General features: G+C 41.0%; 1 protein-coding gene across 2 annotated transcripts in view; it reads right to left on the minus strand.

Moving 5' to 3' along the window:
• The window catches only part of PGAP1 (post-GPI attachment to proteins inositol deacylase 1), a 94,241-nt gene that overhangs the window by 58,172 nt on the left and 22,957 nt on the right, over positions 1-13,112 (minus strand). For both annotated transcript variants that reach the window (XM_084780914.1, XM_084780915.1), the window contains exons 7-12: positions 12,021-12,087; positions 10,701-10,806; positions 9,953-10,008; positions 8,182-8,265; positions 4,200-4,246; positions 3,116-3,167 (exon numbers count right to left, since the gene is read on the minus strand). In XM_084780914.1, the coding sequence (XP_084637040.1) occupies positions 3,116-3,167; positions 4,200-4,246; positions 8,182-8,265; positions 9,953-10,008; positions 10,701-10,806; positions 12,021-12,087 (412 nt within the window). The remainder of the gene's footprint in view (positions 1-3,115; positions 3,168-4,199; positions 4,247-8,181; positions 8,266-9,952; positions 10,009-10,700; positions 10,807-12,020; positions 12,088-13,112) is intronic.

Genomic DNA, 13,112 nt, shown 5'->3' on the forward strand with positions numbered 1-13,112 from the left:
CGGCCGCATAAATTACAGCTGTAAGCAGCTAAACCCCACCACAGGGCAGCGAGCACGAATATAGCTCAATTAGGGAGACCGATTGTTCTGTGCTGCAGTCCACGCCAACAGCTACTAAACATGTCTTCTCAATATTGACACTTAGCATTTCTTGTGCTTTACTGGAGCGGTCCACCTGTTTATTAAAATACAGTCGGCATAGACACCTCAGGGTGGTGATTTTTCACGGCATTACTTTTGTTGAGAATGGCATTAATATTCATTTAAAAACTACAAAATGTTTTCCCTTAATCATTTCATTGCATTTATCTGTATGCCCATCCAATGGTGTGGAGAAGGGGTTACTTTGAAGTTGCCGCCCGATTTGAATGCATTACATCATTCTAATTAAGGAAATGAAAGTTGCATTTGATAGTGATCCCTCAGACCACAACCCTGGTCACATGGGGGCCGGGGAGAGGCCAAGCAAACAGAGTGTCAGCCTGAGGCCTTTCAGAGCATTTTTATTCAGGAAAAAAAACTTAGAGGTGGCCTTAGTCTGTTTAAATATGTAAGAGCTTTGTTAAGTCTCAGGCAACACTGGTTTTTTTTGTTTTGTTTTGTTTTGTTTTTGTTTGTTTGTTTTTGGTTTTTGGTTTTTTTTCTTTTAAACAAGTATTGTATACTTGCCTTGATGATGACCTAAGATAGTTTGTTATTATTATTAACTTTTGGAAACAGGGTTCCCGTAAATATCCCAGGCTGGCCTTGAATTTACCATGTAACACATATACATGAGCCACTATAGTTTGCTTTACATCTTCACTTGTATGGTTTAAAAGAAAACTGTGCTGCTTGTAAAAATCACTAATATGTTATATAGAAAACTTTAAGTGTAATGGGGAAGTTTGTTTGCGTTTAATATTATCTTACTAGACTTAAGACTGCAGAGTACAGTAAGCCTCCCTTCCAGAAGTCACTATTAAAAAGGAGACAGTAGAAACAGCTTCTTTGCCTACGATCCAGACATTTGATTACTAAATTAAGAACAAACGAGGACCTACAGTGTGCTAAACACATTTTCACTCTTTGTAGATTTATAAAAAAAAAAAATAATATTTACTTATGAAATGTATTTTTTTTTTTTTGAGAAAAGGTCTCATGATACAGAGACAAGTCCGCATTGCACAGCGCCACTGGCTTCAACTGCTCCGCCATCCGCCTTGCCTCTCTCTGCTTCCTGAGCCCTGGCTAAGAAACACATTTAAAATACATGGCAGAGTATGTTTTATAAGGTCTTTAGTCATTTCTTTCTTCCGAAATTATAAAACGGAAAGATTTTCCAAGTTGGAAATGTAAGGAACATCCTCACTGTATCCCAAGAGAACAAGACACAAGCCTACAATTAGCATCAGGCCTAACACTTCTGTCTGGTTTGCTTTTGCCTGGAAGATTAGGAAAAACCAAGGACAGATTTTTTTTTTTTTAAATGCTACTGAGTAAAATCGCTTCTTTATATATTTGTTTTACAAATGCAAATAATATTCATTCGTTTCCAAATGAATATACACGAAGTAAGAGCAAAGAAAGAAAAAGACCACCACCACCACAACAAAAAAACAAAACCAAAGTTGTAGAAGCGACTAATCTTTCTGACGTCATTATTCTTCTCTTAAAGTTGCTCTCTGCTGGTACAACTAACAGAGTGCATTGCTTATGCAAATTAGCATCCCAGCTACTCAGGACACTGAAACAGGAGGATGACACGGTCAATGCCCACTTGAGCTATACAGGGAATCCAAAGGCAGCATGCGCACTTAGTGAGGCCACCCCCATCTCAGATGTAAAAAGTTAAAGGCTGAGGCTGTGACTCAGTGATAAAGAGGACATGAATTTAATCCACAGTACTGCTGCCTTGATAAAGAAATTCGTATCAGTGAGAGACAAAAAATAACTCAATTGGTATCATTGGGAGAGGACTGGGCCTAGCCAGAAATCTTCCGTTTCAAATCTGAGTTCAGTAGAAAAAAACATATTTTATTTTTATGGTACTGATTTACTTGAAGACTGAAACCACCAAGCCTAGAAGAGACTGTAAATTATAATAAACACAATTTAGAAATTAGAACAAGGCCAGGTAGTGGTGGCACACGCCTTTAATCCCAGCACTTGGGAGACAGAGGCAGGTGGATTGCTATGAGTTCAAAGCCAGCCTGGTCTACAGAGTCTAGGACAGCCAAGGCTACACAGAGAAACCCTGTCTCGAAAAACAAAACAAAACAAAACAGAAAAAGAAGTTACAACAAATATTAGCATCAATTTATAGACATATTTTGTGTTTTCCACAGTAGATTTTGAGAATATACAAATTAGGCCGGGTGTGGTGGCGCACGCCTTTAATCCCAGCACTCAGGAGCCAGAGGCAGGCGGATCGCTGTGAGTTCAAGGCCAGCCTGGTCTACAAAGTGAGTCCAGGATGGCCAAGGCTACACAGAGAAACCCTGTCTCGAAAAAAAAAAAAAAGAGAATATACAAATTAATCTTTTTAAAAGAGACTTGGTGGCACATGCCTTTAGTCCCAGCAGAGGCAGGTGGATCTCTGTGAGTTCATGGCCAGCCTGGTCTACAAAGCGAGTCCAGGACAGTCAGGGCCACACAGAGAAACCCTGTCTCAAAAAACTAAAACCAAGCCAAACCATACCAAACCAAAATAAAAAGGCTCACTAACTTAGACTCGCTAAGTGACAGGAGTGACTTAAGGAAATCAGTAACAACTAGGAGATAAGTGTGCTGTGATTTACCACCTTGCAGAACTAGCCGCAAGAGTTATCCAACTGCTTAACCACAATGTGATGTAATCCAGAAATTACTCAGCGTCTCTCTGACACACTCACCTCCCTACTGCAAGGTCCTTCCTCCCGAAATGAATTCTCAGTAGCATACACTAACCAGTTTACAGTCTAAGACAAGCCAGTTAGGCATATTCTCAATAAGCAAAGTGCTGCCAATCATTTGCTGTTCCGCAAATATATTTCTAAAGAAGATATTTCTAACACCATTTAAAGAGCACATTTTAATACGTCTATCCGCATGATTTTTTTTAATCTAAATATAAAATTCTAAAGCTACTGTTTACCTTAATTGTTGGCAACAGTTCAGCTTTCCACGATAAATCAACCCCTTGTCGGCTTTGAAATAAATATGAAGATATAATTAGAGGACATATGTCCATACATTACACTTTCCAAATAAACTTCAGACTAAAAGAACAACAGCTGTGGCCCTGTGGATGATAGCCTGCACAGTTACAGTGAGCACGTAGTTTAACATGTACATCCACAGAGTTCCCTTAGTGGAAAAAAAAACGTTGGTTTTTCCTAACAACCAATAAGATGTGTGAAAAATTACCAGTATATAATCTCCTTTTCTTTTTATTTAAGAAACAATGCCAGGGCCAGTGAGGTGAGTCAGTGGGAAAAAGTACTTGCAGCACAAGATTGACAAACTGAATCCAGAGTAAAAGAGGAGAACTAACTCCCACCAGCTGCCCTTTGAAATTCACACATATGCCACAGCATGTGTACTCATGCATGGGCACACATACACATGCATGCATGTATACACACATGCATGCACTCAGACTACATGGACACACAGGCATGTACACACAGAGCTTACATGCACACACATACACAGAACACACAGTCACACACATGCATACGGACACACAACACACACAGAACATATGCACACACATGCACACACCCGTACACACAGAGCACACACACTCACACATGCACAGAGCACACATGAATACACATACATGCACAATATATGCACACATACAATAATTAAATTAAATTTAAATTTAAAATACAAAATTTATAATTTGACACAGCAGCAAAACAAACATATGAGTATATAAAGCTCTTCTGGCCATTTACTGTGGTTCATGTCTGTAATCTCAGTGCTGGGACTGATGTGGAACAATCAAAGTGAGGTCCAGGACAGCCTGGGCTACACAAAAGTTCCAGGCCAGCCTGGGCTACAGACTGGGACCTTATCTCAAAAAGCAAAACAGAGAAAAAGTATTATATGTGTGTGTGCATATATATACATATGTGTGTATACATACATATATGCATATAGCTATTCTGAAAGTTTAATTTCTGATTATTGTTTGTGTCAAGAAAAATGAACAATTGGTTCAAAAGACTTACCACATGGAAGTGCTGTTTATGCAGCCAAAAATCCAACTATTTGTATCCTGTTGGTTAACAACAGAAAACTGACATAAGCAAACATTTCTAATACTTTTCCTGTCGCATATGACAACACCCATAGAAATAACATATTGGATCAAGGCAAACAAAGCAGTAGTCTGTGACGAAGAAACATCCAATATTTTCTTAAAGGCACACAGGTCAAGGCCAGGCCAGGAGCAGAGTGCTAACTTGAACGGACTGAATGAGTGACTGACCCACAGCAGCAGCGGGAGACTGACCACAGGGCATCTGTGCAGCCCATCATCGAAGTCTTTCTGACTGCTGCCCTAGACTTTCAGTTTTATAACGTCCACCACACTTCAGTGACATATAGTAACCTACACTCTAACAAAAGTTAAGTATGAACTAGAGACAGACTTTTCTAGAAACAAACGCTCATAGCCAGAAAGTTAAAAATGATGAAAAACGAATGCCTTCAGTCGAAAAAAAAGTTAGCCTATACACAGCTTTCTACTCTATCGTCTGCGCTCTCACTGGCTGCCAGGGCAACGACTCCTGTACCACCAGTAATGTGTTGGCTGTGAAAGCCAACTGCAAGTGCTGGAGAGTGAAGGCGCCTACTTCACAGGCACAGAACTCGATGCTGCAAAGAGAACTGATTTCATTTTTTTTTCCCCAAACAGAACATCCTACATTTAGCTTTGGTTATTTAAAGAGCACCATCACCTGAGATCTTTTTTTACTCCAAGTTCTATGGAAGCAAAAGTGATACGAAGATCTGATGGTACTGAATTCCCACCAGAGTGTAGGGTGATGTGGAGTGCTGTCAAGACAACCATATGAGTTGCCTTAGAGTCACACATAAAACGATGAAGAAATCAGTCCTTCCATCCAACCAGTGTTTATAAAGTCCATTCAAAAACCAAAAGAAGCCGGGCGCAGTAGCTCATGCCTTTAGTGCCAGCACTCGGGAGGCAGAGGCAGGCAGACTGCTGTGAGTTCGAGGCCAGCCTGGTCTACAAAGCAAGTCCAGGACAGCCAAGGCTACACAGAGAAGCCCCTGTCTGGGGGTAGAGTTGGGGGGACCCTACAAAACAACATTTTAAATTCACATATTATGGTAATTAATACTGACTGTTATGGTAATTAATACTGTCTTAGTTACTGTTCTGCTGCTGTGTGACAAAACACCATGGCCCAGGCAACTTACAGAAGGAAGCATTTAGCATGAGGCTCACGGGCCCATGCCCATCACAGAGAGGATCACAGCAGCAGGCAGGCAGGCATGCTGCTGGAGCTCAAGCCACAGGCCCAGGCAGAGAGATCTAACTGGATTGGTGTGGGATTTAGAAACCTCAAAGTCCACCCCATGACATGTCTCCTCCAACAAGGCCACACCTCCCTCATCCTTCCCAAACAGTTCTACCGACTTGGGGCTATAGGAGCCATTCTAATTTAAACCAGCGCACCCACAGACATCAACTACAGAAAACAACCCCTAATCGCTCAAATGCAACAATCTGCACTTGACAAGCATTTTTTTTCTCAATATAATTTTGACCTCCTGCTATGGTTTGAATAGGAACCATTCCCCATGGCCTTATGTTTTAGACACTTGTTTCCCTGCCAGCCACGCCATTTTGCGGGATCTTTAGGAGGTGAGGATTTACTGGGAGAAATGGGATGCTGTGGGGTGGGCGCTCAGGGATCCCAGCTGCACTTTCTGCTGCCAGGGACTGCCTCGCCTTCCCTGCCGTGATGATGGTGCCCGCTTAAACCACAGCAGAAGCAAACTCTTCCTTAAACTGCCTTTTCCATGTATTTCACCACAGTGACAATGAAAGTAACCAACACACCTCCTAGTTAGAAATTTATCAGTCCATTATTAATGTATATCCTAAAATATCATTCTCTGGAGACGATTCTCTCACAATCAGTTGCTGATCCTGATTTTAGGCGGAGAGATGCTGAAATCTAAGAGGGATAAGAGGCAAATAATTTCACTAAAATGTAGTATTCTTTAGAACCATGCCCACAGAGGCTGCCTACCACCTTTTCTTTAAAACTGTACCATATACGATGCATCAGGTGGTAACATCTACTGGCAAAGTAACACAGGGGGGGTCTGAGTTTGGTATACATGTAAAACATGTAATTAAATGTGTACACAGAATCTCAGCTACTCAAGAGCCTGGGCACGATGCGGAAAGGCCAACTTGGGCTTCATAGCCAGACTCAGCCTCAAATAAATAATGCAGATAACAAAAACTTAACAGATAAAGAATTAAATTATGAAAAATGAAAATATAATGTAAAGAATCCTGAGCTGGGAATGATGGTACATACTCCCTCGCCCCCTTTTTTTGAAGATCTATTTATTTATTATTATGTATACAGTGCTCTGCCTGCATGTACACCTGCAGGCCAGAAGAGGGCATTAGATCACATTATAGATGGTTGTGAGCCACCATGTGGCTGCTGGGAATTGAACCCAGAACCTCTATAAGAACAGCCAGTGCTCTTAACCTCTGAGACATTTCTCCAGCCCCCCAGTAAACACTGTTTAATCCCAGGACTTGGGAGAGTAGTGAGAATTTTGATGGTATGTGACTATGTTCTTGTTTTAATCCCAAGTGTGGAATATGGGGCTGCTTCAGGTTGCCCACAGGGGTTAACAATTTGTCTCGTGCTCTGGCAGAGGTGTGATTCTGCCAGGTAAAGATAGTTTACATTTGGACTTCTGGGAACTCTTCAGAGGACATATACACGACAGAGTCCTGAGAGAGGCAGCACCTGCTCCTCTCCCTGCTGCTGCTGCTTCCCCTGCTGCTGCTGCCCCCCCTGCTGCTGCTGTTTCCCCTGCTGCTGCTGCCCCCCCTGCTGCTGCTGCCCCCCCTGCTGCTGCTGCCCCCCCCCTGCTGCTGCTGTTCCCCCTGCTGCTGCCACTATTTGCTGCTGTTGCTGGTTGCAGTTTACTGTTTGATCTACTGCTGGTTGCTGTTTGTTGGTTGCTGTTTGCCAGTTGGAGATATCCTGATGCCATAGACCAAACTTGACCCAGTGAACTTGATGCCCCAATCAGCAGGAAGTAGTCTAATGAGATCAATGCCCCCTTTTCCCTCTAACCTTCTTTCTCTCCTGCCTAGTGTTGGGGGGGTGAAGGGATGAGATGGAGAAGGGTGGTAGGAAAAAGAGCCCAGTAAAGTAGCCAAAAGTCCAGTTACATGCCAGACAGGACCAGGTGGATCTCTGAGTTCGAGGCCAGCCTGATCCTCACAGAGAGCTCCAGGCTAGCAAGGAATGCATAGTGACACTCTGTTTAAAAAAAAAAAAAAAAAAAAAAAAAAAAGGAAAGAATCCCAACACATAGCAAAACCAAAATTTAGAACAGAGAAAAAAGACCTCAACGGTTAAAAAAAAAAGAAAGAAAGAAAGAAAGAAATTTCACAAATTTATACACCATCTTTGCACAAGGGTGATGCAAGTTCAGTCTTTATGGGACCAAATTAGTGTATGTGTGTTTAGCAGGTGTTTACTATAAAGAAACAGCCATCACTTTGAGAGTGTAAGCCTGTACTGCAGTCACTCTACTGTCCTACACAGTGTCTGCTATGAAAAGCAGCTGCACTCTAGCATGTGACCAAACAGCAGAACAGGGTTTGTTTCCTAGAACTCCGCCAGGATAGCTTTGTCAACCATACTTATTCTTTAAAAACTAACAAAGGTTTATGATCCAATTCCTCATCCTGAGTACAGCAAATCCAAGGTGGATGAATAGGTGGGAAGAATTGAATGCACAAGTTCATGGAATATTATCCTGTGCCTAATAGCTCTCAATCAAAGCACTGTTCCAAACAAATGTTCCCAGCGACTAAACGTAATGATAGTTATAGCTAGTTATATTAGACCATTAGTAAAAACCAAAAGAATGAACAACAGCTTTTCAAGTTTAAGTAAGATGTGCCAACCATCTTACCAGCATGGTGCTCTGACAGTAGGCGTGGGTGTAGATTTTTCTATGATTTGCAAGAGGAAAGGTAAAGTAAATCTTATCAGATTCCTAAAAAAGAGAGAAAAAAATTTAACTATAATGAGTGAATAATTTCACCATTTAAAAAAATCATGGTAACCAGAATAAATAATTATTACATTATTGCTGTCACTAAGAACCAAATGGCTAGGAATGGAAGGTAAAGGACAAGGTGATAAAAGAGGTGAAGTGAAGATTCTGTGGTAGAACCATCTTGGAAGCGTCTGCATTTGTGCATTTGTGTGTGCCGTGATTTACCTTTATTTACTCTTTTTGTTTTGGTTTGGTTTTTGATACAGGGTTTCAATGTGTAGCAATGGCTGGGTCAGAACTTGCCATGTAGATCAGGCTGGCCTCACACTTTCAGCCATCCTCCTGCCTCTGCTTCTGCTTCTGCCTCCCAAGTGTTGGGACTAAAGGTGTGGTGTGCACCACCATGCATGGGTGTGATGTTTGAACTTTCTATCACTCTGGCTACTGAAAAGGTCCTATAAATGACAACCTAGTAACCATAGGGCAGATTACGGTTTGCATGTACCATTTTCTAAATAAACCAATTCCTTAACTCAATGGAAAATTCAAGCCCTGGATGGGGAGATGGAAAAATTGAGCTGAAATGTTTTGTCACTTATTTGGAGAATGAAGACACTAACAGAAATGACTAAGTAGCTGATTTTTAAAAGAGTAAGAAACCAAACTTAAAATGGCTTCAACTTGTCAGGCAAAGAAGAACTTTGGGTCCAATGAACTGTATGAGTGCAAACGTATCATACACAGGCGTTAACCACAGTCACGGCTGAGGAGTGTGATCATGCAGCTCACTATTCTCACAGCCAGTACATACACAGTAAAATCCAACAGTCAAGCACTTATCATTCCTCCTTTGGGATTTGTCTTACATTTGACAAATTTAGTAGTTAAGGGGAAATTTTTCTATGCAGTCCTAGTCAATAAATGAGAGAGAAATAGAGTATCATCATTTTTTTTATTCTCTTAAATTAATTAATTCAGGCATTCCCTACAAACTGTTCATTTATCAAGAAGAGAGTCTAGAAAAAGAAAGTAAAACTAATAACAATTGAGTCTATCAAGCATTTTACTAACTAAACCAATTACTAACTAAACCAAAGGAAAGCTGGCAAAGGAATACACTGAATAGTGACAGAAATGCAATAAGCAAAATCAACCCAGCATGAAATTCCATCCTAAGACGGGACTGATAGGACTGGAGAGATGGCTCAGAGGTTAAGAGCACTGGCTGCTCTCCCAAAGGTCCTAAGTTCAATTCCCAGCAACCACATGGTGGCTCACAACCATCTACAGTAAGATACAGTGTCCTCTTCAGGCCTGCAGGTGTACATGCAGGCAGAACACTGTATACGTAATAAATAAATATATCTTGTTTGTAAGAAAAAGTGACTGATATTTTGTCAATAAATTTCAAAGAAAATAAAAGAGTGGAAAATATACTGAAGAGGAATACCAGACATATCCGCCAACATGGATGTACAGGCCTTAACAAAATAAATTGAACGACAAAGAAAAAGGGCCCAAATTTATGATAAAATAGGTAAACTAAAGAGGTCAATATTTATTATTAAGGTAATTATTAGTAAATCATGGAAAAGTTAGGTGTGATTTGTTCTTAAAAGTTCCTAACTCTTAAAGATAAATATGAGCATAAGTTTGGACAAAAATACACCGATAGAATACTTACATTATAAGCCACATAGGTCCACCTGGACACTTTTACTGGAACCCACATAGATGTCCCTTAATGTGAAGGAAATTAATTTATTTGCTTTGTTTTGTTTCCACATTACAAATTTTCTTTCTCTTTTGAACTCTGACAAATACTTAGTAACAATAACAAGCAAGAGGCTCCCTGAACCCCGGCTACTTTAGAAAATAAGACCCAGGTGCACATTCTTTGTGCTTCATGTCAGCCAGTGCTCACCAACAGCAAAGCACTACAGATCTGCTCGGCGCCTGCAACTTACAGGGATTCTCCTCATAGAAGAGAACCAGCATCATTTCCCCCCAGAATACTTAAATGAGTAAAGCGGTATACGCCTCAGGGCAAATGCATCAAGCAAGTGATATGTTAGCTACTCAAGGTGAAGAACAGATGACACTGAGAAATGAACATGTTATAAATAGCACAGCTCTCCCTGTTGGTGACTAGCAGAAGTGAGCAGGTACGTAACTCCAAACCCTTTCTATTTATTTCTGAGTTATTTCCAGCACAAAACTTTTATCAGTCTCTTACAATTTGCTTTTCTACTTTTCCCCCTTCAAACCAAGAACTAGTTAGCACTACATAGGGAAATCAGTAAACAGTAGGAGCATAATACTTGAAGTACCCCAGCGTCCCACTAGAACCAAACACTAACAACGGTGTGCTAATAACAGGTTTACTAAAAATAACAATGAGAAGGTTTACTTTAAAGGTGACTACCACAAACCTGTTAGATCAGAAATTATGGATGGATTTTCCTCGAACTGTTTAGCTGGGTGTCTTATAAAATGGTGATTCAAAACAGACAGTTTCTTCTTAGAGTTTTGAGTTATCTAGAAAGAACATTACTATAGTGAGATCATATACACCATGACAATTTGACGAAGCATTGCTCTGAATAATACTCAACATTACAACCGAGCCAGGCACTGCTCTAAAACAATGCACTGTCAACCCCAGCCCTCACAAGAATTCTATGAGATGCTGTTCATCTGCATCTTAGGGAAGAACTAAGGCGCAGAGAAATATTTTATCTAAAGTCACACAACTATTAAAGTTTGAGGTTTGCACTGCTCTGCTGTGCAATGCAGACTTCCTCAAAAACTAAGCCTTCCTCCAGGAGGAAGAGGAAGCCAGAGCCACAGCTCTCAACGCCATTCCCATGGGACAGAGACACACTGCAAGATGACCTGGGGGAAAGCAGCTGGAGACGAGTGATACCAGCTTCTTCCCGACTCAGAGGAACCGGAAGCTAAGGAGCACGAGCCTCCTAACTATGCCCAAAGCATCCCTACCACAATTGTGCAGCAGTCGTTAGGATAAAGTGGTGAAAGAGGAGCATGACGGTCAGGTCAGGGTATGGTTCGAAGACTCGATACCATGAGAGCTCATTACAGAAATGGCTCCACCTGTGGCAGGACACAGGGGACTCTCTGCTGAGAGTGAGCTGTGAGTGACTGCTTACATTTTGATATTATCAATGTGCTAAAGAAAACTTTAAAACATGGTTCAAGAGTACCTATTAAGGTGGGTTATAATGCTCATAATATGTTACTAAGATTATTAAATACTGTGTAATAAATATTTTTCTTAATAAGAGCTGGAGAAATATGTATCAATCTTCTGAATTTTGCAGAAAAAGAACTGAGGGGAGTTAAAAAGAGGCCCTAGTTTCACTGCTTCCCGAATGAATGGTTTATATATTACATCAGAAGAAACCAAGATTATTTCCATTTCAGAACTACTTTACTTATTTATTTTATTTTATTTTGGTTTTTCGAGACAGGGTTTCTCTGTGTAGCCCTGGCTGTCCTGGAACTCTCTTTGTAGACGAGGGTGGCCTCGAACTCACAGAGATCCACCTGCCTCTGCCTCCTGAGTGCTGGGATTAAAGGCGTGTGCCACCACGTCCAGCTCTCAGAACTACTTTAAACTGATACTAGGTACAGGTTTCTGTTAGCATCCATGCTAAAATGAATTAAATCTATTAGTGCTAACACGAGCATCCTCTTGGCTAAAATAAGCTTTCAGTTTAAAAAATGCATACTTGTTTGGTATCGGCATCGATAAGGTCAAAGAACGCTCGAATTGTAGTCAACTGCAATTGCTTACACCTAAAAAAAAAAAGAAGAAGAAGAAGAAGGAAATGCTACGGATTAAATTTTCTTAAAATAAATACTTACTTTTTCAATTCGAAATTGTTACTAATGTGACAACATACCAAAAAAATAAAATAAAATGCATGTTAGAAGCAATCATAGTTTCCCTTGCTTCTCCCCAGTTCTCTCCAGATCTACGTCACACCTCCTTCCCAGCCCCATGCCCTCCTCTTTAACTTAATTCATTTCTTAACTCACTAAATCCAGTTAGTCCCACCTTACACGCATAAGGGAATGGGGACTCCACCAGTCACCATGCCACCCCCAGAAGCCATCCACTGCCAGTTTTGATTCAAATATGCACAATTCTATTAGCTAATGGAGTATATTATATTATTACACTTATAATGCCCCTTTAATGTTGCACACTAAAGCAGTTTTTTCAACGAACCATTCTTATTAAGTACATAGACTAAGGTTGAAACCTATAAAAAAAATCAAAGCAAATTAAATCTCTCTAGGCACATGATAGCAGAACAGCTTTTCTGTCGCCCGTGTAGCTTCCTGCTAGGGCACACATTATGTATGCTTCACCCCACATGCCTGCACTGTGTGCATCTTGAAGACACTGTGGCTTGTGCAAGCAGAGGAAGGAGAAGAGAGAGTCTTAAAGCCAGAGAACAAGGAGCTAGACACGGGAGCCTTTGCTCTTCTTGATCCACGTGGAATCTCTCGTGTTTCTCCTTACACTGGGTACCGATTTAGTTTCCACTTGCTTTCCACTGCTGCTCTCTCGCAGCCATCACTACATTAACTCTCTCCGAGAACAGTGATTGGCCGGGGCACGGCTGACTCTGCCTGGCCACGACAAACCCTAACATTTAGTATCTGATGCTGGCGCCGCTCAGAGTGATCTTACTTCTTCAGAAGATGCTGTCTAGGAAACATGACCAAGTAAACAACAGCCAGGTTTTGAGTTCTACACCCCTGTTCATCTTTCACTCTCGGGCTTACTTATGGGTCAGCTTCTGTGAGAGCTA

Source organism: Acomys minous, assembly GCF_964271855.1.
Source record: "Acomys minous genome assembly, chromosome: 4".
In the NCBI taxonomy this organism is placed as follows: Eukaryota; Metazoa; Chordata; class Mammalia; order Rodentia; family Muridae; genus Acomys; species Acomys minous.